Raw genomic sequence first — 26,833 nt, forward strand, 5'->3', positions numbered from 1 at the left:
GTTATTATTATTATTATAACATTATTATTGTAATGAGTCTGTCTGTTACAGCTATTTTTTATAAATAAAAATGTATTTGTTTCAATTTTTAAAACAATAAAAATTAAAACTAAAAGGTTTAAAATTAAATTTAAATCATAAACTATTTAACACATTGCTCCTTACACATCTACTTAAAAAAACAACTTTTATAACTACAAATAAACATGTGCCTAATATCTAGGTTAACTTTGTTTTTTTTTTTCTCTCTAAAATTTTAAAACAATTTTTTAGTTCTCTTAATTAAGAAATAATTTTTTTTCTTTGTTTTTGCTTTTTGCTAGAATAAAAGCAAATTTGACCCAGCTTCTTCATTTTTTTTAAAATTTCTAAAATATAATTACTAAACGATTTTCCAATATTTTTTTTTTAAATTTGTCAGAAACTGATGGAATGGAAATATAGATAGGTGCCGCACACTACGCTACAGCATCTAGAAATCACACGCGTTTTAGTCACGTTCCCCCAGTTTCGTTCTTTCTTCACAAAATCACGTCAACAGTGACGTCGTTTTGTACACGTGTCAAAACACCACGTGACTTCAATTCAATTCAACCCATACATAAAAAAGAACCATTTTCACTCACGAAATTCTTGTGCAGCAAGGAAAAAAAAAACAAAGAGTATCTAACTATCCACCCACCTTTCACGCGCAAACCCTATAAAGCCTCTCTCAACGCAACAACATCAAATCTTCATACCTCAACCTAAAAAAAACCAAAAAAAGAAAGAAAAAACTCCACCAGGTCCTCCTCTCCCGGTACCTGGTAACCCGCACCATGAGCGACAGCGACACCCGCCAAAACGACATCACAAAGCCACTCGATTTGGAAAACCTGAGAGTCGTCTCGGCCGTGGGGCGCGGCGCCAAGGGCGTCGTGTTCCTCGCGAGAACCGGTGACCGGTCGTCGGAAGAATGCGTGGCGCTAAAGGTGATACCGAAGGCGCTGATTCTTCAGAAGGCGAAACTAATAAACGACGTGGAGTACACCAGGGTGTCGTTTGAAGAGCAGGTGCTACGTCGTTTCGATCATCTGCTTCTGCCTAGGTTAAGAGGGGTTTTCGAAACTGAGAAAGTCGTTGGTTTCGGTATTGATTACTGCCACGGTGGCACGCTCCATTCGCTTAGGAAGAAACAGACCGAGAAAATGTTCTCCGATGACACGATCAGGTATTAAAATCAAGGTTAAATTACTTATTTATTTATAGATTCACGGTTTATATTATTTTCTTAGTTTTTATGATTTGAAAGGGAATTAAAAAATTATTTTTAAACTATAAAGATTAAAATAAAATTAAAATATAAATATAAAGACTAAAAAAATTATTTTAAAATTATAAGGATTAAAAATATAAAAATCAAACAATTAAACCTAAAATTAATATTTGCTGTTTTAATTTATTATTTAAATTTAATTTAGTTTTTCATTTTTAAAATTGATTTAATTTGATTTTTTTAATTTATTTTATGTTTTTAAATTTTTAAAATTGATTTTTTTAAAAAAAATTATGTATTTTGTGATGATTTAAAATCACTTAATGATAATTAATGATAATTTTAAATTGTGTGATTTCTTATGATTTAAAAGAAAAGATCAAATTGAATCAATTTAAAATACTAGATGATCAAATTAAATAAAAAAAATTAAAATACTAATTTAACCCCTAAAATATATTTTTTTCTTTTTTCTTTTTCACACTGATTGGATACCAAGAAAGGTTGGGAAAGTGAGAATTTGAGAATTCTGAATTTTATGTTTGTTTCTGAATGGGATGTGATTTTCTCTCATTCCTTCTCCCCATTAGGTTAGCCAAGAATTAAGCTTAAATGTGTGTTTAGATGAAAATTAATATAGTGGTTGATTTGATTTTATCGTTTTTTGTTTTTATTTTTTATATTTTTTATTTGAAAATAGTTTTAATTTATAAGTTTTCAAGATTTTAAAAATATATTTATTTTGATTTATAAAATAAATATTTATCATATATTTACTCCTTTTTAGTTCTTCAGACAATGCTGAAAATGGTAAATTATTGTTTTCAATTTTTAACTTGTTTTTTAACATTGAAATTATTTTTAGAGAAATATTTAAAAAAAATTAACCAAACACATTTTTATTCTTATCTTTTGTTTTTTTTAAAATAAAAACAAAAAAAATACTCTAACCAAGCATGATCTAAGCTTAAGGGAATGAAAATTTTGGAAGTTTTGTTTGTTTTATCACTTTATTACGTGGAGAGTAAATTAAAGGACAATTTCTAATTAGAATGTGTTTTAGGTGTATAAAATGAAGATTATTTTTTATTGATTATGTAATTTAAAGTATTTTTAATTAATTATTAGTGTAATTTGGGGAAACAGAAAAGATCTTCCATTTTTTTTTTCAGTTTATATGATGAGTCTATGTTAATGGTTGAATTTATTTTCTCGGCAACCAAACAAGACCGATTCTGATTACTTGTCCTATTCGCACTGTCCAATTAGGCTTTTTTTGCTTCTCTGGTTGTTTTCGAAAAAAAAATAATACCGAAATTTTGTGCTTTTTATGTTAAGATCTTTACAATCGTCAATTGACATTACTAAAAAAAAATGAAGGAAAACAAAAATATTAATTTTCTTTCATTTACATAACAACCAAACAAAGCACAAAAACAAGCGAAGAATCTGATTCTTTTTTGTCTTGGGATTTTTTGTGTGAAGGTTTTATGCAGTGGAATTGGTTCTCGCATTGGAGTATTTGCACAATTTGGGAATAGTGTATAGAGATCTGAAGCCAGAGAATGTGATGATTCAAGATAACGGTCACATAATGTTGGTTGATTTTGACCTCTCCAAAAAGCTAAACCCTAAATCCCCTCACTCACTGAGTCAAAACTCTTCCCCGAGTCCCAACTCGAAGACAAAACAAACTAGGAAGCAACGATTAATGCGTTTCTACAGTTTCTGCAACTCGGGAATCTTGCCCTGCGACTCGGACTCGGAGCCCCCACTCAGCAGCGTCAACTCAGTGCGTCACACCGAGTCCGACTTGGTTGAAAAATCAAACTCGTTCGTAGGAACAGAAGAGTATGTGGCACCAGAAATAGTCTCCGGAAAAGGTCACGGCTTCAGCGTTGATTGGTGGTCGTACGGTGTTGTTTTGTATGAGATGTTGTATGGAACAACGCCGTTTAAGGGCTCGAATAGGAAAGAGACATTTTACCGAATCTTAATGAAGGAGCCGGAGTTAACGGGGGAGAAGACGGCGTTACGGGATTTGATTGGGAAATTGTTGGAGAAAAATCCTGACCGTCGGATTCAGGTTAATGAAATCAAGGGCCACAATTTTTTCAAGGGGGTTAAGTGGGACACGGTGTTGCACATTGCGAGGCCACCTTATATTCCCGAAAATGAGGTTGAGAACAAAGTGGGGTTCAGCAAAAGCGACGTGGAAGTGTTCGTGGACAACGTGTTTTTTCCAACGGGTGATGATGGAGGAGAGAAAACAAAAACGCTGTTGGATAATAATAATAATAATAATAATAATAATAATAATAATAATAATAATAATAAAGTGTGGATTGACGAATTAAGTCATGTTCCCATTGGGAAGAAGAATGACGATTTTTTGATTTTTTGAGTGACTTATTCTCTTAATAGACTTTAGACTAAATGTGGATTCTATCCTACCTAAAAAAACTAAATGTAGATGGCATGCATTTTTTGGAATCTAATTTATATTTTGACCATTGTTGAGAATGAGATACATGAGTTAGTTAATTTTTTTTTGCTGTTAATTAATTTCTTTTTTTGTTAATTTTGGTTCAAGATAATGCCATTGGCTAATGTTTTACATGATTTTGGGGTAATTTTGTTGATTTTAAAAAAATATTGTATACACCGAAAATAAAAAAATAAAATAAAATATTAATAAATAAGAACATATGTAATTTCGAAAAATAATGCACAATATGTTTTTTTTATAGGATATAGTTAAAAACAAGATGACTATTTATGCCACTGACAAACTTTGGCATCCTACCAAAGTTAATCGTCCAGGTAAAAGATGGTTAAGTAATTTTTTAAATCACCAATAATATAAGATGTGGGTTGATTTAACGATGATTATGTAAAAACTAATATCGTTTAAAATGTGGTGTCATTTTTGTAAATAATTGTAACTTTTTAGAGATGGTCTTTGAAAATGAATTACGACCTTAGTTTCTTCAAGAATGGACGTTAAAAAGCAAGACTTCAATGTCAGTTTTAAAAAATCGTCTTCGAAAGGGATGTGTTTTTCCTTTTGATTTTCACGCAATCTTCACTTCTTCGAAAGACATGCCTTTCTCTCACTTACACCCTTTTACATTTTGCAAAAGTGTGAAGCCCTCACCAGTGTTGTTGCCGCTGTATCACTTCTACCACACCGTGGCACTCACGTAGCAACAAGATGTATAGGAATGGCTTTTCGGGTTCTACTGTCGGTTCTGGTGCTGGTGCCGATGCTGGTACTGGTGGGTTTTGGATTCGAATTCCAACTGGGTTGGGTATGGCCCAGCCTGGATCTGGCTCCAAGGTGTTTGGGAATTAGAAATTCAACCTTAGTTTGAATCAAAACCCTAACCCTAATCTTGGGAAGAAGAGGGAGAGGGACCCAGTGGGGGAGTTAGTTGCTGCAATTAAGGTTTTGGGAGATGGGTTTGTGAGAACGAAACAAAAGGAGATGGCGAGGGAGATTGAGACCATGCAGATGGAGGTGGAGATGAAGCGCACTGAGATTATTCTAGAGTTGCAATAGAGAATTGTGGAGGCACTTGCCAAGGCCATTTTGGAAAAGAAGAAAAAGGCCAAGACTGTGTTGTCGCCCTAAGAGCCTTAACCTTGAAGTTTATCATATTGTAAAGCTGAGATATTGCGATGGAGCTTCATTTACTAGAGATGCCATGTTCACTAACAAGGTAAATTTCATCAGCATTTTTAATGTGACTAAACCAAGTTTGCTGCATAAAATAACTCTTCGTGCTTATGTGATGAATATCAGACAACAATACTTTATTTCAAAGGGCAAAAGATTTGGGAAGCCATTATTCACGACCTTCTACCACAAGGTTTGGGAAATGCACGAGAGGTAATACTCCACCCCTATGGAGTTTGCTTTCGTTTATTCTCTCAAGTCTCAACATTCATTAGTTTAAGTCAACAAATTATAATAGTATTATGTATGATGTAAACGAAATTTATAAGAGAAAAAAATTATGCACTGACCTAACCTTATAAAACAATTTTATTCTATGTTCCATCATAGACTACTATACAAGTTTGTTGACTTTTATATTATGTACTTTCAAAGTCATATCAATGATAATTTATAATTAAAAGACTGTCTTAAACTATTTTACACCATGCATGACTGTAAAACTCAATCTCATCTCCGGCGTAGGCTTTACTTTCAGGTTGCTCAGTAGGAGGTTTAGCAACCTTTCACCATTGTAATGACTTTGCCAAGTATTTGCCATTGGATGCTAGTGTTAAATGCTTGAGTGATGTCGGTTCATGTATCACTATTGTAACACCATCTACCCCGACATACATATAAGTAAATAAAACATATAAAAATACTGATAAACAAATTCACATGGGTAAAAAGTTCACATTCACTTTACTGTTACCAAATAAAATTTATTAAAAACATATCCGGCTCAGAACAAGGCCGTCAAAGTTTATAAAAGAAATTTTATTAAACCAGTGAGGTAAAATAAAATAAAATAAAATAAAATAACATCATGAAATTAAAATAAAAACTCATCCCCAATATCACATCTTAGTAGAGCATTGTGTCCCAACATCCTCCAGCACGAGATTCTTTAAAGTCATCCACCTAGTTATCTGCTCCCACAAACACAAGGTTCGAGATCATTACAAGATCCAAACACAAATAACACACGGGAGTGAGTTATCACATTTCTAAAATAATACAAATAAAAAAGAAGTAATCAAAATAAATTATGGAAGTAATTATAACATAGCTCAACTTAATACAATCCATGTCACTTCACCACTTTATCATTTAAAATTCATTTTTCAATCACCAATCATATTACACATGAATCACACACTCGGGTCAAGACGTAGTAACACTCATCAATTTCATAATAAACAATTAGCAAGCGCTATGAAACAATTATACTAAGACTCAAGCCTATTGCAATGTGGTACCATGTCACTAAAAAACCATCCTGGGGTGCTTAGAATTACAAAACAAGACACACCACACAATGGGTATGTCAGGTCACTCTCACTAAGTAAAATCATAAGGTGACCAGTCAGGGTCATTCTGTTTTGCGAGAATACTCCAACCATATGGGATCAACATAGGCTTAAAGGAGCACTTAAACTGAGTGTCTTTACCCCCAAGGCCTAAACTCTGAAGAATTCGTTAGGGCCTCACCTTCTTGATTCAGGTTCAACCCCTAAAAAAGTTTTTACACGTAGACACTGCTCATGAATTATACAATACTCACGACCTCACACTCATGTTTCAAACACGTTTAACACATTACGCTACAATTTAACACTTTAGGTTCCTAACTAGGAATCCTACACTTTTCCTTTAACACTGTGCATAAACACTTTTCTCAAGATAAACACCAGTTAGGTTATTGTATAATTCACAGCTCACAACACAAGTATTGTCACATCAAGTATTAACCACACACTTATTCACAATCAAATCTCATGTCCATAATTTAACATCTCATAATTTCACAATCCACCATCACATGTTTATGTGTATCTCACACATTAACACATGTTCAACTTTACACTTATACTCAATCTCAATAACAATATTATAATCTCAAAGCAACATGTTATCCCACAATTCATCACATATTCAATTTATCATTTACACACAATTTTAATCACAATTTCATGATCTCAATATTACAATTTATCATGCTTACCTAGTAAATCTTATCCAAAATACAAACAATTTATACAAAAATGTTTCTCATAACGTGGGGAGTAAAATCCCTCAAACAATTTTACATAATCATATCAAAATCAAGGAATTAAAATCATAGGTAAAAAAAAATGAAAACACCAAGAGCACTCAATTTATCAACCAATTCGCATCAGAACATCAATTAGTTCTTCAAACAAAACAATATCATATTTATAATCATAAAGGAAAAATTATAATTCAATAAACATCCCAAAATAAATCTAATTTAATCCTCTAAGGATCCCTACACATGTTCATTTTAACCCTAATTGTGATAAACTCATCCCTTACCTCTAAGCGGGCTCACATGTATATTCCGACAGTGATAGTGGCATCTCTAGTAGTTGTCTAAGATTCCTCAAGTCTTTTCTCTGATTGCTCTATTAGGGTTTCCAAGTGTTAGAGCCAAAGAGAAGGGATTGAAGCCTCCATTTTATTGTCTCCATGCGAGGGACATTTCTCTCTCTATGGAAAGTATTTTGCAAAACCCAGTGGTGAAAATGTGCAAGAATGGGTTCCAAAGGCGATGTCCAAATTTCACAATGATCCAGCGGTTGAAGAGTTCGGGATCGTAGTTTTACTGAGACATGTTTTGGATCTCTATGGGAAAAGAGAAAGCTACGATGCAAAGGACATTTCTATCACCTCAAACAAATTTTCAAAAATTCCAACGGTGAGAATGTTTGGAAATGAGTTCCAAACCTAATACTAAATTTCACAACGATCCAACGGTTAGAGTGTTCGAGATCGTCATTTTATTAAGATAAGTTTAGTGTATGCGGGAAAAAGAGAGTGTTTTGGGAGAGGAAGAAGAGAAAAAGAAATTGAGAGGAAGACAAAGCATTGAGATCTATCATCAGTCTGAAAAATAACCTAACGTATCTTTATTTATAGCTAGGGTACTCCCAGCCTATTATTTATTCTATTTTTATTATTTTATAAACAATAACTCTCTTTTATTTCCTATCAAATGAATAAATAAAACATCTTTTTTATGTTCCTTCAAACCATTATTTTAATTTATAAGGTTATTTCTCCTTATTTGTTTAATTATAAAAACCTCATCATTTTTCTAAAATTATTTATTTTTAAAGAAATAAAATCCTTTTTAATTTATTTTACGAAAAATGGGGTGTTACAACTACTCATATGCATACCTATCTCTTAAAAATAGCATAAATTAATCATATGGAAAGAGTTCATGTGTTCTTGAAATCAGAATAGAAAACATAAATGGCTGCCTTACATGACAAAATCTTATGCAATAGGGAATACAGGGGATAGAGCAAAACCTAAATAAAAGTTGTACCAACACATTTCAATATTTGGTATGTTTCCCCATGAACTTGCCTCATAGCTTAGGAAAATATTACAAGGTTCTAAAGTTTGTCTTGTTTCCATTCAAGGCTTTTTTCCACAATATGCGTTGAGATACATATGAAAACCATATTTCATCTTGAACTCTGCGTATGATGTATACCAAATAATATTTTTTCTGACATAGTTCCTAACATCTTATATTATATATTGTATTATCTTAATTCACATATTTTGTCAAATTATGATATGAATATTGATAAAAGTCACAATGCTAAAAACAAAATATCAGTGAATTTAGGTAACATAGAGTAATAGTTTTATTTATCAAGAGGGAATAATTCCCAAATCTCTATTACAACTAGCTAGTGAGAAAAGTAGCCAGAGTCACAGACTCCTCACTTAGAGAATGATCTCCTTTACTAACCGAATTCCTTCCTTCCCTATTCTTTCTTTCCTCCCTCCTTATATGATACCATTCTAATAGATTTTGTTTTGATCTCCTGCCACGTCACGTAACTAACTCTCACCCTTTGATTCTATCTTTTTTCTCCTAGTGTAGACTTTCCATACAATGCCCTTATGTCCCTCCTTACTATTTGAAAATTCACCCTTGTGCACTAGTTCCCTATCATTACTTCCCCTTGAAGAGACAACCTTGTCCTCAAGGTGAAGTTTGGGAAACTGACTTCTCAATTATGTCTTATCTTCCCAAGTAGTATCCTCAGTTGCCCTGCCTTTCCATTTGACCAGCCATTATTTGATAGGATGTTCTCCTTCAAATATTTCTCTTAAAGCTAGTAACTCCTTTGGTTCCTCAATTTCTTCTAGTTCCAGCTCCAATCCTACAGGCAACTTTACATCAATAGAATAATTCTCACTACTTTCTTTAATTGTGATACATGAAATACTAGGTGCACCCTAGCTCCTTCTAGTAATTTCAACTTATACGACACAACCCCAACTCTCTCCAATATTGGAAAAGGTCCAAAGAACCTAGGAGCTAATTTCGGATTAATTCTTCTAGCCACAAATACCTATCTATGGTGTTAGAGTTTCAGGAACACCTATTCTTCTACCTTGAATGACACATCCTTGCATTTATGGTTAGCATATTTTCTCATCAATTCTTGAGCATGACTTAAATGATGTTTCAACTGGCACAATGCCTCATCCCTATCCAACAATTCAGCTTCCATTGCTTCTACCCATGTTTCCCTTTACAGAACACAAACCAACAAATGAGGTTTCCTTCCATACACTATTTCAAACGGAGTCATTTCAGTGGACATTTGAAAAGTAGTATTGTACCATAATTCTTCCCACAATATCCAATATGTCTAATTTTTTGGTTGTTCAGAGGCAAAACATCACAAATATGATTCTAAGCACATGTTTACTACTTCTGTTTTCCCATTCGTCTCTGGATGATATGAAGAAATCATTTCAAAACCGTTCCCTGCAATCTAAACAGCTTCTTCCAACATAGACTAACAGAAAGTGAATCTCGATCACTTACAATTGATTGTGGTATCCCATGCAAACACACTATCTCCTTGGTAAACACCTCTGTTACCTTCCTAGTGATATAAGGATGTTTTAAAAGTATGAAGTAAGCATACTTGGATAATCTATCCACCACCACAAACATTGCCTCAAAACCCTTAGACTTAGGAAGCCATGTTACAAAATCTAAGGATATCTCCTCTTAAATTCGAGTTGGGGTTGGAAGTGGATAAAGTAACCTGACTGGAGATGATGCTGAGTATTTCTACCTTTGACAAACGTCACAACTCCTTACAAATTCCTAGATGGTAGACTTCATTCCAACCTAATACATGCTTCCAACCACTCTTCTGTAGGTTTGTAGGAAACCAGAGTGTCCTCCCATATGAGAGGCATGAAATTCCTTCATCAATATAGGGATACAAGCAGATTTGGTAGACAATACCAATCTATCTTTATAGAGCAGGGTTTTTTTTAAAAACCTCCTGTTGAACCTATTTCTCTTGCATCCAAACTGAAAATGAAGTGATGTTCTACAGTCCTCCCTCTTTATATATCTAAGACAGTGAATCAACAACTTTTTTGTATGGCCCTGATTTATAGATAATACCAAATTGGTAGCCTAAGAGTTTGTCTGACCAATTATGTTGATCAACTGTAGTTATCCTTTGTTGTAACAAATGTCTCAGGCTTTTTTGATTTGAATACACCATGAATTTCCTACCCAACAAGTATGGTCACCAGTGCTGCACTACCAACACTAATGCCATCAATTCTTTCTCATATGCTGACTTACTTAAGTTACTTTTAGATAGAGCCTTACTGAAATATGCTATGGGTCTCTTATTTTGCATCAACACAGCTCTTACTCCTCTTCCTGACGCATCACGTTCAATTTCAAAGGGTTGACTGAAGTCTGGAAGTTTCAACACTGGGGCTTGGGTCATCACTCTCTTTAGCTTTTCAAAAGCCTTGAGTGCCTCGGTTCCCCAATGAAACCCCTCTTTCTTTGTTAACTCTATCAGAGGCTTAGCTAACATTCCATATCCTGCAATAAAATTTCTATAATATCCCGTCAATCCCAAAAAACCCCTTACACCTCTGACATTGCAAGGTATAGGCCAATTCATAGCACTCATTACCTTTTCCAGATCCATAACTACCCCTTCACCTGAAATTACATGACCCAAATACTCTACCTGCCTTTTACCGAAAGTGCATTTCTTTTTGTTTACTATCAATTGATTATCTTGAAGCACTTTCAAAACTTGTTTCAAATGCTCCATATGTTCCTGCTATCCCCTGCTGAACACAAGTATATCATTAAAAAAACCAATACTATTTTCCTTAACAATTGTTTGAACACCTGATTCATAGTAGCTGGAGCATTGATAAACCTAAATGGCATCACCAAGAACTCGTAATGTTTGTCATGTGTTCAAAAAGAAGTTTTATGCACATCCTCCTCCTTCATCCTAATTTATGATATCCTAATTTTAAATCCAACTTTGAGAAATATGAAGCTCCATGTAACTCATCCAAGAGTTTTTCTACCACTAAAATTGGATATTTGTCAGGTACAGTAACCTTATTCAGCTCCCTGTAATCCACACACATTCGCCATGATGCATCCTTCTTTTTAACTAAGATGATGGGTCTAGAAAAAACACTGGAGCTATGCCTAATAATTCCTAGTTCCATCCTATACTGTACTTGTCTCTCGATCTCCTCTTTGGGGTGATAAGGATAGCCATAAGGGTGCACACTCACTGGTTTTCCCTCCTTGGTTAAAACAATAGAATGCATTATTTCTCTTTTGGGAGGAAGACCTATGATGTCCTGGAATACTTCAGGAAATTGCTTCAATACCTCTTCCAATTCCCTTTGCTGTTGCTGGTCCAGATCACCCTCATTTACCCTTTCCCCCTTAAACTCATCTTCCCACAACAAACAATATAGAGATGGCATATAATGTCCTGTCTTCTGCGTCTCCTTATCCTATTTCCTTCTATAGTTCATCCTCTATATTTCCTTTATTCCTCCCTGCCAAGGAAAACTCAACTTCTTTTTGTCCCAATCAAAGGTCACTTTCCCAAAACTCTGCATCCAGGAGGCTCCTAAGATTAAATCCAGATCTCCTAGTTCTAAAACATACGCGTCCACCACTATAGGAAAGTTTCCCAACAGAAGCTCCAAATTCCGACACTTCCCCATAGTAGTGACTCGGTGACCATCTCCTAATCTTACTTCAGGCATCTATTTTGTTCCACCTTCAGCCCTAAGGCATGGGTGACCTAAGGGCCAATAAAATTGTGACTTGCTCCACTTTTTGCCAATTCTAGACGCATTGTTGAAGGTTGTTTCATCGTTTTCATGCCTTCAGTTAGCCCAAACACCCCCATAACATTACAACCCAAAATCACTTCATCTTCATCTTCAAGCATCTCCATGGCTATCACCTCACCCTCTATGTTAATGACTTTGTCATCTTCCAAGATCACCAAACGAAAAATGTTTCTATGCACATTGATGTAGAGGATGATATTGTTCCCCATCGCTGAAGCACAGACCTCGGGCCTTAGGATCCATCAATTCCGAATAAGGTAGATGCTTAACTCTCATGTTCTGAGGAGTATTTATCCGACTTCCCTCCTTTCTTCCTTGTCTCATAGAATTGGTACTCGTGCTTATATACACATTGGTCAAACTGGGTTCACGCATTTGGTCCCCAACAGGAATGTTACTCCCTGGTCCAGGCCCTAAGGTCCCATTAATTGGGCCTGGGCTAACATGAGATCCACTATTGCTTTTCACACCAGCAATATAACTCAACTCGACACCACCTTTTCCTCCCATTCCTAAGTTTGAATCGTGACCTACTCTCCATTGTCGTGTTCCGCCACCACTACGTGGCAACAATGATCCTCACAATTCTACCTCCACATCACGAGCTATCTTCATCACTGGACTCAATTTTTTGGATTAAAAGTTCTCACCCTTAGTCGGATCTTTGGTTTGAGACCTCCCATGAAATATCCCAGATATTGCTCCTTTAGGAGATGACCCACCTAAGATGATACAAACTCAAAATCTGTGACATGCTCATCCACATCCCCTACTTGTTGTAAATCCTTTAACTCTTCAAATGGATTTCTAGTCTTTCTTCCCCTGTATCTTTCAATCAAGGCTCTCTTTAACTTACCCAGAGTGAGTTCATCTTCAGTCTTACACAACAAATTGAATTAGTGAATGGTAGCCCTTTACATATTAAGCTTTGCCAACCTCACTTTTACCTCCTCAGATGACCCATGTACTTCAAAATATGTCTCAGCGTGGGTAATCCACCCGGCAGGGTCCTCCCCATCAAATGGTGGAACTTTAACCTTCTTCGCTGCCATTTTGTATTTTGACACAGACTCCTCACTAAGCAATGGTGACTGGTGTTCATCATTACCATGGTAGTCACGCAACTTGGAAAACTCTGTCATCAGAGCGTGATGAAACTCGTCCATGGTTTGTGTCAACGAGTTCTTCAATGCCGCCATTTTCACCTCCAACGCGTCAACCCTCTCTATCATTTTTGGTGGCATAGAATTCCCTTGAGGTCACGTAAATCGCGTCTGGTTCATGATCCGATAGGTTGGACCAATGATAGAAGTCACTGTGCTAAAAACAAAATATCAGTGAATTTAGGTAACATAAAGTAATAGTTTTATTTATGAAGGTGGAATAATTCTCAAATCTTTATTACAACTAGCTAGTGAGAAAAGTAGCCAGAGTCACAGACTCCTCACTTAGAGAATAATCTCCTTCACTAACCGAATTCCTTCCTCCCATATTCTCTTTCTCCTCCCTCCTTATATGATACCATTCTAACAGATTTTGTTATGATCTCCTGCCACTTCCCGTAACTAACTCTCACCCCTTGATTCTATCTTTTTTCTCCTAGTGTAGACTTTCCATACAGTGCCCTTATGTCCCTCCTTACTATTTGAAAATTCACCTTGTGCACTAGTTCCTTATCAAATATGCATTATTTTAACAATTCCATCATATATTAGCGCCACCCTTTGCTGATATGCACGGGCATTGGTATTGTTGCAAGCTGAATCCAGCAACATGCATACCAGACCAAATTAATACATCACAAGGTTTCTCTTTCAATTTTTCTGCCAGTACCTCAACAATTTATGGAATAGCTTTCACCCATTCTATGATTTCTATCTTTTAAGAAGTTTTTTAATGTTTATAAAAATGTTAGTGTTTTGTGAAAAAAATTGTAGTTTACTCCACGTGTTCAAAACTCATCCTTCATGATGTTAATAAAACTAAATTTCCTTGATGCATTTTTATTCAGGTTTTAGGCTCGACATGCTTGCAGCTTTGAGATCATTCTATATGAATTCAAGCACAGGATGGGTGTTCATAAATTCATGTTTTGCTCATTGCCAAAGTGAACCGCAAGAAACATGGTTCGGGGATTATTCTCCGAGAATAAACAATAAGGTACCAATCTTACTCATTGACAACGAGATATGATTATAAACCTGTTTATGTTACATAAAATTTTGACTACTTTTTAGGTGAACATTTATATTGTACAACAGCAAAACATATAATATTATTAATGAGATAACTGGAGGCCTTGAGCACAAGTAGTGCCCAAGCCACATTACAATGTGTAAGCATCACGATGCTAACAATTGGTCTCCTTTGCAACAAAGTAATTGACTTCTAATTACAAGATTATAACAAATATATGTACAATAGAAAAATGAGCTTAAATTATATAGGATAACAATGTAAGATCCTTGAACTGAGTCAATATTGTAGAATTTTGTTGTTTGACGTTACATCCTTTGACAAAAAATCGAGGCCTAAGCTTAAAAAGGAAGTAATCTATGAACTTTCAGCCAACAAATTTTACTCTGCAATATGGTTTAATTACTCTATCTTTTGCAAACTATTGCAGAAGTGATTGCTGATTGATATTTTAGTAGAAACATAACCAAGGAAATAGACTGTGCATATCCATGTGATGCAACTAGTAATTTCAAACAAAAAATCCAATTCTTGAAGTTTAAGAAAGAGGAAGCAATTGCACTTGGGGTTCAAGCCCTGGATTTGAGATTGCCATTTGGTGAAATTGAGGTTCTTAAGGAAAACTTGGACTTGATCAAGAGATAGATGATGCAATCATACCCCCCAAGGGTATTGGATAGAAGACTCCAAGAGGATTGGGCTAGAGCTGCTAAAGAAGGCCCTAGGATTCTCATGAACCTCATGATAGATTTCTAAGCCCATGGGAAAATGTTGGGTCCACTCTTCTTTGTAAATATTATAATAGGTTTTTCCTTCTTTTAGGCCTTGTAATTTGGCCATTCTAGTAGTATAGGGTTTTAGCCTTATATTTCAGGGCATTTTGAGTAGTCTTTGTAGTAGAGACTTTTTTGTATTTTCATGTATTTTGGCATGGGAGTGAACTTAGCTATTATAGGGGTGTGTGTAGCTAAACTTTAGCTTCTCATCTCAAGGAGGTGAGCTTAGCTATTAGAGGGGTGTGTGTAACTAAGCTCTAGCTTCTCTAGGAATCTTCTCAAGGAGGTGAGCTTAGTTATTAGAGGGGTGTGTGTAGCTAAGCTCTAGCTTCTCAAGGAATCTTTTCAAGGAAGTTTCTCAAGGAAGCTACCTAGGCTATAAATAGAAACATGTGTAACACTTGTAACTTTGATGAATGAGAGTCTTATAAGACACACTTCAAAGTTCAACTTCTCTTCCTCTTTTCCTCCTTCAATTTCGTGCTCCCTCTCCTCTCGCTCTCTCTCTCTCTCTCTCTCTCTCTTTCTTTTCCTCTATTGAAGCTTCCTCTCTAAGCTTCTTATCCAAGGCACTTTCTTGGTGGTGAAACTCTTTCTTCCATGGCTTATTCCCTAGTGGATGGCACCTCCTCTCATCTCTTCTCCTTTATCTTCCGCTTCATCTCCATGGTGGAAAATCACCATTGAAGGACCTCATTGAAGCTCAAAGATCCAGCCTCCATAGAAGCTTCACAAGCAAGTTTTCATCAAGTGGTAATCAGAGCACAAGAGCTTCAAGTAAGTGCTCCTTAAACCTCCATTAATTTTCAACTTTACCTTCTCCTCCATTGTTGTTTCATCATTTTTCTCCATGTATCTCCTCACATGTCTTGCGCTAAATGTTGTTAACATGATTCTTTAGAATTTCCACCGATTAAACTTGCTATAGAAGCTAGATTTGATTTTCTATGGTTCAAATTTCTTTTTCTTGTTCTTGAACCATGAATTGTGTTGAGTTTAGGTTCCTTTGAGTTTTGTCTTGCTATTTTTTGTGGCTGAAAACTAAACCATAAAATTCTTACAAAAAAATTAAAGTAGAAGAAAACCTCAAAAATCTAGAGTGACTTGTTCATCTATTGTAGTTTTGTCATATAAGTCATGTCTAGTCATGGAGCTTGTCACATAAGATTTCTTGTGTTGTGCTGAATTTTATATTTCTTGTTTCTTTGTCTAACTCATTTGTTCATGAGTGTATAAAATTCTTTTAGCCTATTAGTTGATTTGAGTCAAATCTTGCATGTTAATTATTCCTTAACATGTTCATGCAAAATTCTTAGAGAGTCTTTGATTGTGAACCTTTTCTTGAACTTTTAGATTTCCTTATGATTGTGTCTATTGTGAATTTGAGTTTTGGTGATTGAATTGCTGGCTGAAATTTTGATCCTAAGTGAATATTGAACTCCTAAAACTATGGTAAACAAGCCTAGTGAGTTCAACATAGATAGGAAGATTGAAAGTAAGCCCAAGGCAATCAATATACCATGCTTAAAAAATTCGAAGTCTGAAATCGCTGGTGCTGGCAGCTTGAACATACGAACTTGTAAAAATTACTGGGAATTGGTCTTTGCGAATTTTGAGCTGAAATTTTTACTTAATTTTTTATACATCTGGAAAAAAAATTAGCAAAAAAGAACCAAGTGATTTGGATAAAACGAAAAAATACGAAAAATCACACAAGTTGGAAGAAAAATCAGTATCCAGGAAAAAAAAAGTGAAAGGGAAGTGTGCTTGTTGTTTTGGCTCAAAATTTGTTCTATAATTGGTGTCTATTTTATACCAATCTTAGTTCTGAAATTTCAATTAAAAATTAGTGAGAAAACAAGTGCCAATACTAGAGGTTTGTTGAGTCTTTTTTTTTATTTTTTACTCTACTCTAGAGCCATTCTAAATTTCTCTTTGAGTCTTAGCTTGCTTCTATGTCCTTTTCATTGCTTTAATTGTTGAATAATACTTGAAAATTTGTATTGTTAAAACTATATTGGTTTAGCTTTAATTTCATTTTTTTCTTTGGTTATTGCTTGTCTCTTTGTTTCCTTGTTTGTGAGTTGCCATATAGGGAATTCGAAAAGAGGATTGGTGCCATCCATTGAAGAATTTCAGTCAAGAAGTGAGGGGCCAACCACCTTAAGAGATATTGGACTAAGAAGCACTCCAAATTGAGTGAAACACCAAAGAGAGAATAGCTACCAAAATTTAGGACCTTTTTGTAGTTGACAATTTATTTGTAATTGGACCCTTGTACGTTTACCTTCATTACTTTCAAATTTTGTAACAAAAAGACCTTTCATTGAATGTAAGTTGGGAGCCTCCAATAGGTCACCCTACTTCCATTTGTGTGTAATAATTTTAGGAAATTTTCCCTTAGGATAATGAGTGCTTTGTTGGGAACCTTAAATAAGGTCATCCAAACACTCTTAAGATCCGCCTAGTTTACATCTCTTGCACTTTAATTTCTTGCTTATTTACATAGCTTATTTTCTTTACTAGTCTTGCCTAGTTTATCTTGTTATTGCATAATACTTTCTTCTTGCTTATCACACTTATCTTGAGTTTTTTTAAACCCTAGATTTTACCTTTTTCAAACCCCAACAAGAAAGAACCACAACTTAGGAATCAACATGAGTCATCATTCATCTAGTGTTAATGGTGAGGGTACTAATCATAAAGGCCCTCTATCTATAATCTTAGATGAGTTGAGTTCCCTCAAGTTATGGAAAGAAAAACTAGAAAGAAAAGAAAAAAGGAAAAGGGAGAGTAGAAATAAATAAAGATGAGAGGGAACAAATAAGGTAAGAAGAAAGAAGGAAAATACTAAAAGAGTTAAGAAAAGAAAAATATGCCTCCTATAGTAGTCATGACTCTTGCAAGAGCCTAAGTGAAGAACTTCATGACTATTATGAAGGAAGGCATAGGTCACATCTTAGACCTCATCTCCATAGGAGAGAAAAGGAAAGAAAGCCTCAAGAGGCTAACATTAATCTCCCATACATCCATGGGAAGGACAATGTAGAGGCTTACTTAGATTGAGAAATAAGGGTAGAGCAACAACTTAAAAGGAAGTCTACTTCAAAATCTTATGGCTCTCACTCATATCCAAAGAAAGACCAAGGTCAAGGCATCTTAAGGGCGACACCTTCTGATGTGCCATTATTTTTTCCTATTTCTTAACCCTTTTTGCACCATTTTAAATACTGATTAGTCTTAATTGTCAAATTTATGAGGCAGTTTTATTATTTGGGCCCATTCAACTAATTTGATGTTTTTAATCTAATTTCAGAAATTAATGAAGCATTGGGCTTGAATCTAGAATTGGGCTTGGGCTTGAATCCAGAATTGGGCTTGGACTTGAAGAGGGCAAACTAATTTATTCTACAAAATTAGATCTTATCTTATCTTATCTAGATATTATTTAGATTTGATCTCATCTAGATATTATTTCATCTAGATCTTATCTTATCTAGATTTGATTTGATTTTACTTATGGGCTTGGATTTAAAACAGATTTGTAAGCTTTGGGGCTGAAAAACTATATAACCGCACCAAGGTTCTAGTTTAGCTCTCTCTCTCTCTATCTCTTCTATTTTTTCGTTTTTTACAATTCCAGTTCAGACTTTTAGTTTTATCAATACAATTTCGTTCTCTATCTGATTAATGGAAGGCTAAGTCCCCAGCGTTGTTTTCTCTTGAGGATCAAGCACAGTTCTCTTTGAGGTTCTATTATTATTGTTAAATTCTGTTCAGTTCTTTTTCCTCTTCACTAATTACTCTGAATTTGTTGCTATTAATTCATGCATGCTTAGTGCTTGATTAATTGTCTCTACGCTTAATTTACGTTCATGCTTAATGATCGTTTATGAGTAATTGGTGTATGTGATGCTTAATCACATAATGAATGCTTTATGTTGAATTTCGCTTAGTAATTTAATTTAGGGTTGGATTAAGTGGTTGAACTGAATAAGGATAAATTCTCACAACCTAGGATAAGAGACTTGCTTGTGAATCAAGGGGAAGCAACATATTTTAATTATGATATTTTCTAATTAAATTTTACTCGCTGTTTAATTTACAAAAGCAAATAACCCCCCCCCTTTGTTACTATTTTCTACTATCTGTTATGAACATTTGATTTATCATTGCTCGTTGGGAAACGACCTAGGATCACTTCCTAGTTACTACATTTTAATATTTATTTGATTCGGGTACGGCCTCGATCAAATTTGGCGTCGTTGTCGGGGTGCAGTGTCCAAAGGTTCATAATAGCTAGTGTCGTGTTAGTGTTTAATTCTTTCGTGTTTTATGTTTAATTGTTAGTGTTGTGTTAGTGTGTGTGTTAGCGTCTTGGTATTTTGTTTAGTGTGTGTTCTATTTTAGTTTTTCTGTTAAGCGCTTCCCCTGTTTCAGTTTTGGGTGTTTTGCTGTGAATAATATTTTGCGACGGATTTAGCGACCACTTTTGCTTGTGGCAAAACAAAGTAGTAGTGGAAATCATGTAGAGACGGATTTTAGCGACCACCCTTGCTGAATTATTTGGGATTTTTTGGTTTAGTAGCTAGAGTTGTTATTTTTGGCTGAATTTTTTTGTGGTAACTTCTTTTAATCTATATTTTGTGGGGAAAATAGCTAGAGCCTTTAGTTTGGTCAGATTTGAAAGTTCCAAAAAAGTAGCAAATTTGATTTTTGTCAAAACTTCAAACGACCATAACTTTTGCTGCAGTTATCAGAATCGCAATTATTATATATGTATTTGGGGTAGAAAAAAATTTCCTACACCATGGCAACTAGCTGTATGCCGGCTGAGGTCTCCATCATCCAAACAAAGTGATTCTGTCAAAAGTTTTTTTTTTATTTTCAAGTATTATTCTCTTATTTTTCTTAACTTATCATTTTTAGCTTATATAGTTAGACTTCGAATTTTCATTTGAAATTTTTTGTGCTATCTTCTCATCATTTTATAAGGTTTCTCACAAAATTTCAAGTCATTTGGATATCATTTAATGGTAGTTGTAGTTCAAACCTACACTGTTACTTGCATAAGAAGACAACTAGTTGTGCATGCTGAATTTAGTGTATGACTAGAGGAAATCCATCTGACTTACAACCCTTTGATCTTGAGATAGATAGGAAATTTCATAGATTATTTAGACATCATTTAATACCTTTTGAGCATCCTGAGCATTCTGATATTGGTGATTTTGAGCATTATAATTTCGAACATTCTGATTTTGTACATTCTGAGAATATGGCACAACCTCCACCCTGTGAGATGACTCTAAGGGAAATGGCTGCACCTGATTTCACCTACGAAAGCTTGTGCATCCAATACCCTGATGAGGATGTCCCATATGTTCTTAAAACTGGACTGATCCATTTGCTTCCAAAGTTTCATGGCCTTGTAGGTGAAAACCCACACAAGCATCTGAAAGAATTCCATATTGTCTGCTCCATCATGAAACCACCAGATGTCCAGGAGGATCACATATTTCTGAAGGGCTTTCCTCATTCTTTAGAGGGAGTGGCAAAGGGCTGGCTATATTATCTTGCTCCAAGGTCCATCACGAGCTGGGATGACCTCAAGAGAGTATTCTTAAAAATTTTTTTCCCTACTTCCAGGACCACGACCATCAGAAAGGATATTTCAGGTATTAGACAACTCAGTGGAGAGAACCTATATGAATACTGGGAGAGATTTAAAAAATTATGTGCCAGTTGCCCTCACCACCAGATTTCAAAGCAGCTTCTTCTCCAATATTTTTATGAAGGACTCAGCAACATGGAGAGAAGTATGATAGATGCTGTCAGTGGTGGAGCCCTTGGAGACATGACCCCTGCTGAAGCCAGAAATTAAATTGAGAAGATGGCTTCAAACTTCCAACAATTTAGTGCTAGAAGTGATGCTATTGTCATTAGAGGAGTGCATGAAGTAGCCACGAATTCATCAGGTGAGACTAAGAAGCTTGAAGGTAAACTAGATGCCTTGGTTAACCTGGTAACCCAACTGGCCATGAATCAAAAATATGCACCTGTCGCCAAACTCTATGGTTTATGCTCCTCTACCGACCACCACACAGACCTTTGCCCTTCTATGCAACAATCTAAAGCAATTGAACAGCCTGAAGCTTATGCTGCAAACATCTACAACAGACCTCCTCAACCTCAGCAGCAAAATCAGCCACAACAGAATAACTATGACCTCTCCAGCAACAGGTACAATCCCAGATGGAGGAATCATCCCAACCTAAGATGGTCGAATCCTTCACAACAGCAGCAGCAACAACAACAGACTTATTTGCAAAATGCTGCTGGCCCAAGCAGACCATACGTTCCTCCACCAATCCAGCAGCAACAACAGCAACAGCCCCAGAAACAACAAACAGTTGAGGCCTCTCCACATCCTTCCCTTGAAGAACTTGTGAGGCAAATGACTATGCAAAACATGCAGTTTCAGCAAGAGACCAAAGCCTCCATTTAGAGCTTAACTAATCAGATGGGACAGTTGGCTACACAGTTAAATCAACAACAGTCCCAGAATTCTAATAGATTACCTTCTCAATCTGTCCAGAATCCTAAAAATGTGAGTGCCATTACATTAAGGTCAGGAAAGCAGTGTCAAGGACCTCAACCGGTAGCATCTTCCTCATCCGCCAATGAACCTGCCCAACCTCACTCTACTCTAGAAAAAGATGATGACAAAAATTTAAAGAATAAGTTACATAACAATTTCTATGCAGGTGAATCTAAAGAGAAGCAGCATATCCCTCTTCCATTCCCTTCAAGAGCAATTTCCAACAAAAAAAATGGAAGAGGCAGAGAAGAAGATCTTGGAAACATTTAGGAAAGTAGAGGTAAACATACCTCTGCTGGATGCAATAAAGCAAATTCCAAGATATGCTAAATTCTTGAAGGAGCTGTGCACTAATAAGCGGAAGCTTAAAGGAAGTGAAAGAATTAGTATGGGCAGAAATGTCTCCGCATTGATTGGTAAATCTGTTCCCCAAATCCCTGAAAAAATGTAAAGATCCAGGTACATTCAGCATACCTTGTATTATAGGGAACAATAAGTTTGACAATGCCATGCTAGATTTAGGAGCTTCTGTTAGTGTTATGCCTCTGTCTATTTTTAATTCTCTATCTCTAGGTCCTTTGCAGTCAACTGATATGGTAATTCATTTAGCTAATAGAAGTGTTGCCTATCCTGCTGGTTTCATAGAGGATGTCTTAGTTAGAGTTGGTGAGCTGATTTTCCCTGTTGATTTTTATATTTTAAATATGGAGGAGGGATTTTCTAAAGGATTAGTTCCCATCATTCTAGGCAGACCTTTTATGAAAACTGCTAGAACTAAGATAGATGTATATGTAGGCACACTATCTATGGAGTTTGGTGATATAACTGTTCATTTTAATATTCTTGATGCTATGAAACACCTATCTGAAGATCTTTCTGTATTTCGTGTTGAAATAATTGACCATATTGTTGATGAATACATGACTGATCTTCATTCTAATCTGCATGCCTGTCACTCTTCATGCATTGAATATGAATTTGTACTTGATCATATGTCTGAATTTGATGCTGAGAGTGAATCTGAATTTGAAATTGATTACATGTCTGCTGATGTTTTACCTCTTGAGATTGATTTTAGAGTTAGATAGAACTAACCATGTTTCAGGAAGTACACATACCTCTGACTTTCTTTATGAGGTACAGGCTGAGAAACCATCTCTTTCTACCACTATCCAGCCATCCACACCAGAATTGAAGCCTCTGCCATCAAATTTAAAATATGCTTACTTGGATGATAACAAAAGTTTTCCAGTAATTATATCTACCTCCCTTGTTGATGAGCAAGAGGAGAAGCTGTTATCAGTTCTCAAGAAGCATAAGAAGGCTATAGGCTGGACCCTAGCGGACATTCCTGGTATTAGCCCATCCACATGTATGCATCGAATAAATTTAGAAGATGGGGCTAAACCAGTAAGACAGCCACAGAGAAGACTCAACCCAGTGATTCTTGATGTAGGGAAGAAGGAGGTAACCAAGCTTTTGCAAGCTGGAATCATTTATCCTATCTCCGATAGCCAATGGGTGAGTCCCGTCTAGGTAGTTCCAAAGAAAATCGGCCTCACCGTGATAAAAAATGAGAAGGAGGAGCTGATTCCTACTCGGGTGCAGAACAGTTGGAGAGTATGCATCGACTATAGGAGGCTGAACCAGGTTACCAAAAAGGACCATTTTCCACTGCCATTCATTGACCAGATGCTTGAATGCCTGGTAGGTAAATCTCACTACTGTTTCCTTGATGGTTTTTCTGGTTTTATGCAAATCACTATTGCTCCTGAGGATCAGGAAAAGACCACATTCACCTGCCCCTTCGACACTTTTGCCTATAGGAGGATGCCTTTCGGCCTGTACAATGCCCCTGGTACCTTCCAGCGGTGCATGATTAGTATTTTTAGTGATTTTTTAGAAAATTGCATAGAGGTGTTTATGGATGATTTCACTGTATATGGATCCTCTTTTGATGTTTGTTTGGATAGTCTGGAAAAGGTTTTGAATAGATGCACTGAAACTAACCTCGTTCTAAATTTTGAAAAATGTCATTTTATGGTTGAGCAAGGTATAGTTTTAGGCCACATTATTTCCAATAAGGGCATTGAAGTAGATCCTGTAAAAATTTCTGTTATTTCACAATTGCCTTACCCCTCTTGCGTGCGAGAAGTGCGATCTTTTCTTTGTCATGCAGGATTCTACAGGCGCTTTATAAGAGATTTTGGCAAAGTAGCCCTTCCACTATCCAACTTGTTGCAAAAGGAGGTGGAGTTTGACTTTAATGATAAATGCAAACAGGCTTTTGATTGCCTAAAAAGAGCATTGACTACCACCCCCATCATCCAGGCACTCGACTGGACAGCCCCTTTTGAGCTTATGTGTGATGCATCAAATTATGCATTGGGAGCTGTCCTTGATCAGAAAATTGATAAATTGCCTAGGGTGATATATTATGCTTCTAGGACTTTAGATGCTGCCCAAGCGAATTATACTACTGTTGAGAAAGAGCTACTAGCCGTAGTTTTTGCTCTTGAAAAATTTCGTTATTATTTGCTTGGTACTCGCATTATTGTTTATACTGACCATGCAACTATAAAGTACTTGTTGCAGAAGGCTGATTCAAAGCCTAGGTTGATCCGATGGATGCTCTGGCTCCAAGAGTTTGACTTGGAGATCCGTGATAGGAGCGGAGCACAAAATTTAGTTGCTAATCATTTGAGTCGGATCGAACATGTGTCTGATGAGGACTCACCTATTCGGGATGATTTCCCGGATGATCATATATATATGTTGTATAGTATTTATGATTCTCTTTCTACTCCCTGGTTTGCTAACATTGTCAATTATTTAGTTGCTTCTGTTTTTCCTCCCTTAGCATCTAAGGCTCAAAAAGATAAAATTTAAAGTGATGCTAAGCATTTTATTTGGGATGACCCCTACTTGTGGAAATTGTGCAGTGATTAGGTCATTAGACGATGCATTCCAGATCATGAGACTGACTCAGTCCTGCAGTTCTGTCATTCTTCCGCACCGGGAGGTCATCTGGGTGTTCAAAGGACAACTCGCAAAGTGCTTGACTGTGGCTTTTACTGGCCCACCATCTCTAAAGATGCGTGGAAGATTTGTAGCACTTGTGAGAAGTGTCAGAGAGCAGGAAGTGCACTTACATGGCGACAACAAATGTCTCAGCAACCTATGCTATTTTGTGAGGTGTTTGATGTCTGGGGTATAGATTCCATGGGCCCTTTACCTATATCTTTTGGTTATGTTTACATTCTCCTTGCAGTTGATTATGTTTCAAAATGGGTGGAAGCCAAGCCCACTAGAAGTAATGATGCTAAGGCTGTTGTAGATTTTGTCAGATCTAATCTGTTTTAGAGGTTTGGAGTACCTAAAGCAATCGTTAGTGATCAAGGAACCCATTTTTGCAACAAATCAATGCATGCCTTACTTAAAAAGTATGGGGTTGTCCACAGGGTATCCACACCATACCACCCCCAAACCAATGGACATGCAGAAATTTCTAACAGGGAGATCAAGAGAATTTTAGAGAAGATTGTGCAGCCAAGCAGGAAAGATTGGAGTACCAGGCTAGATGATGCTCTTTGGGCACATAGGACTGCCTACAAAGCACCCATAGGAATGTCTCCTTATCGGGTTGTCTTTGGAAAGGCATGCCATCTTCCAGTGGAGATTGAGCACAAAGCATACTGGACAGTGAAGACCTGCAACTTCTCTATGGATCAAGCTGGTGAGGAAAGAAAGTTGCAATTGAGTGAGTTAGATGAGATCCGCCTAGAAGCCTACGAGAATGCCAAGTTCTACAAAGAAAAGACCAAGAAGTTCCATGATAGCATGATAATTAAGAAGGACTTCATGGTTGGGAAAAAAGTGTTATTGTATAATTCTAAGCTTGGACTCATGAGTGGTAAGTTGAGGTCTAAGTGGATTGGTCCTTTTGTTGTTACTAATGTTTTTCCTTATGGTACAGTTGAGATCAAAAGCGACTCCACAAACAAGAGCTTCAAGGTCAATGGACACTGACTTAAGCCATTCCTCATAAACCCTTCTTTAGTGGACGTAGTGGTGGAAGAGACTTCCTTACTCCACCCTACTCTTCCTCTACCATGACTTAGGGAGTTTTTCTTTCCTATCTCCTTCTTTACTTTTATTACATTTGTCCAATTCTATTTGATGGTTTAATTGCTTTTAATCTTTTAATTGTGCCACATTGAGGACAATGTGTTGTTTAAGTATGAGGGGGAGGGGGGTGTGTTCTTTGGTTTTGGTTTTGTTAGTTGTGTTAAATTAGTTTAATTTTGTTAGTTTTGTTGTGTTAAATTTGCATGTTTGTCTTTGAATTATAGGATATGTTCAAGTAATGGGTAATTGTTCCGAAAATAAAAGTCTCTTGACATTTTGTAACTTGAAATCCTTGTTTTTCCTTTACATGTCATGATAGTTTTGAAAGCTCAATTTGAAAGTGATAAGTTTACCTTTGTGAGAATTCGAGCCATCCATCATCATAATCTTTTGGTGTGTTTTGCCCCATTGATTGCTTGCACAATAGCCTTGGCTTGATTCTTGTTGATGCTTCCTAATTCACATGCATATTTGGAAATGATTTAGGCAATTTTGTTCTTATAAGCTTATAGCCAAATGGACTTACCTTGAATCAATTCCTTTGATAGCCCCTTTGAGCCTATTTTCCCCTTTCTTTGTTTTGAAGCTCATTACAAGCCTTAAGTGAAAAACCATGATATCACTTTACCCTTAAGGAATTTTGGAGCTTTGGAATTGTTTTGGGAATAAGCTGGGAATAAGTGTGGGGGGGGGGGGTATGTTTCATTGGAAGATATGATTTTTGGCCATTCTTAATGTTTTATTTTGGCCATGCTTGATGTATATATATATTGCCTAGTTCTTTCTTTAATCTACAATTTCGTACTATTCAAAAAGAAGAAGAAGCCGCAGCCGAAGAAAAGAAGTGAAGTTGAATAATAAGGTCTTGATATGAGAACTTGATTTGGGAGCCTTGGTTGATTTTCATGATATTAGAGGGTTTGGTTTACGTACTATTCAAA

General features: G+C 36.0%; 1 protein-coding gene and 1 non-coding gene across 2 annotated transcripts; one reads left to right on the top strand and one right to left on the bottom strand.

Annotated features, from left to right (window-relative positions):
• Positions 1 to 647: 647 nt before the first annotated feature.
• Positions 648 to 3,785, top strand: LOC100785773 (serine/threonine-protein kinase OXI1). Its single transcript, XM_006576584.4, has 2 exons — positions 648 to 1,210; positions 2,741 to 3,785. The coding sequence occupies exons 1-2, from the start codon at positions 819 to 821 to the stop codon at positions 3,657 to 3,659; spliced, it is 1,311 nt and encodes a 436-aa protein (XP_006576647.1). The 5' UTR covers positions 648 to 818; the 3' UTR covers positions 3,660 to 3,785.
• A 17,034-nt stretch (positions 3,786 to 20,819) lies between these two features.
• On the bottom strand, positions 20,820 to 20,926 carry LOC113001341 (small nucleolar RNA R71). Its single transcript, XR_003266658.1, has one exon. It is a non-coding gene; the product is annotated as a small nucleolar RNA R71 (small nucleolar RNA).
• Between the last annotated feature and the right edge of the window lie 5,907 nt (positions 20,927 to 26,833).

The sequence above is a fragment of the Glycine max genome, chromosome 3 (assembly GCF_000004515.6).
Source record: "Glycine max cultivar Williams 82 chromosome 3, Glycine_max_v4.0, whole genome shotgun sequence".
In the NCBI taxonomy this organism is placed as follows: Eukaryota; Viridiplantae; Streptophyta; class Magnoliopsida; order Fabales; family Fabaceae; genus Glycine; species Glycine max.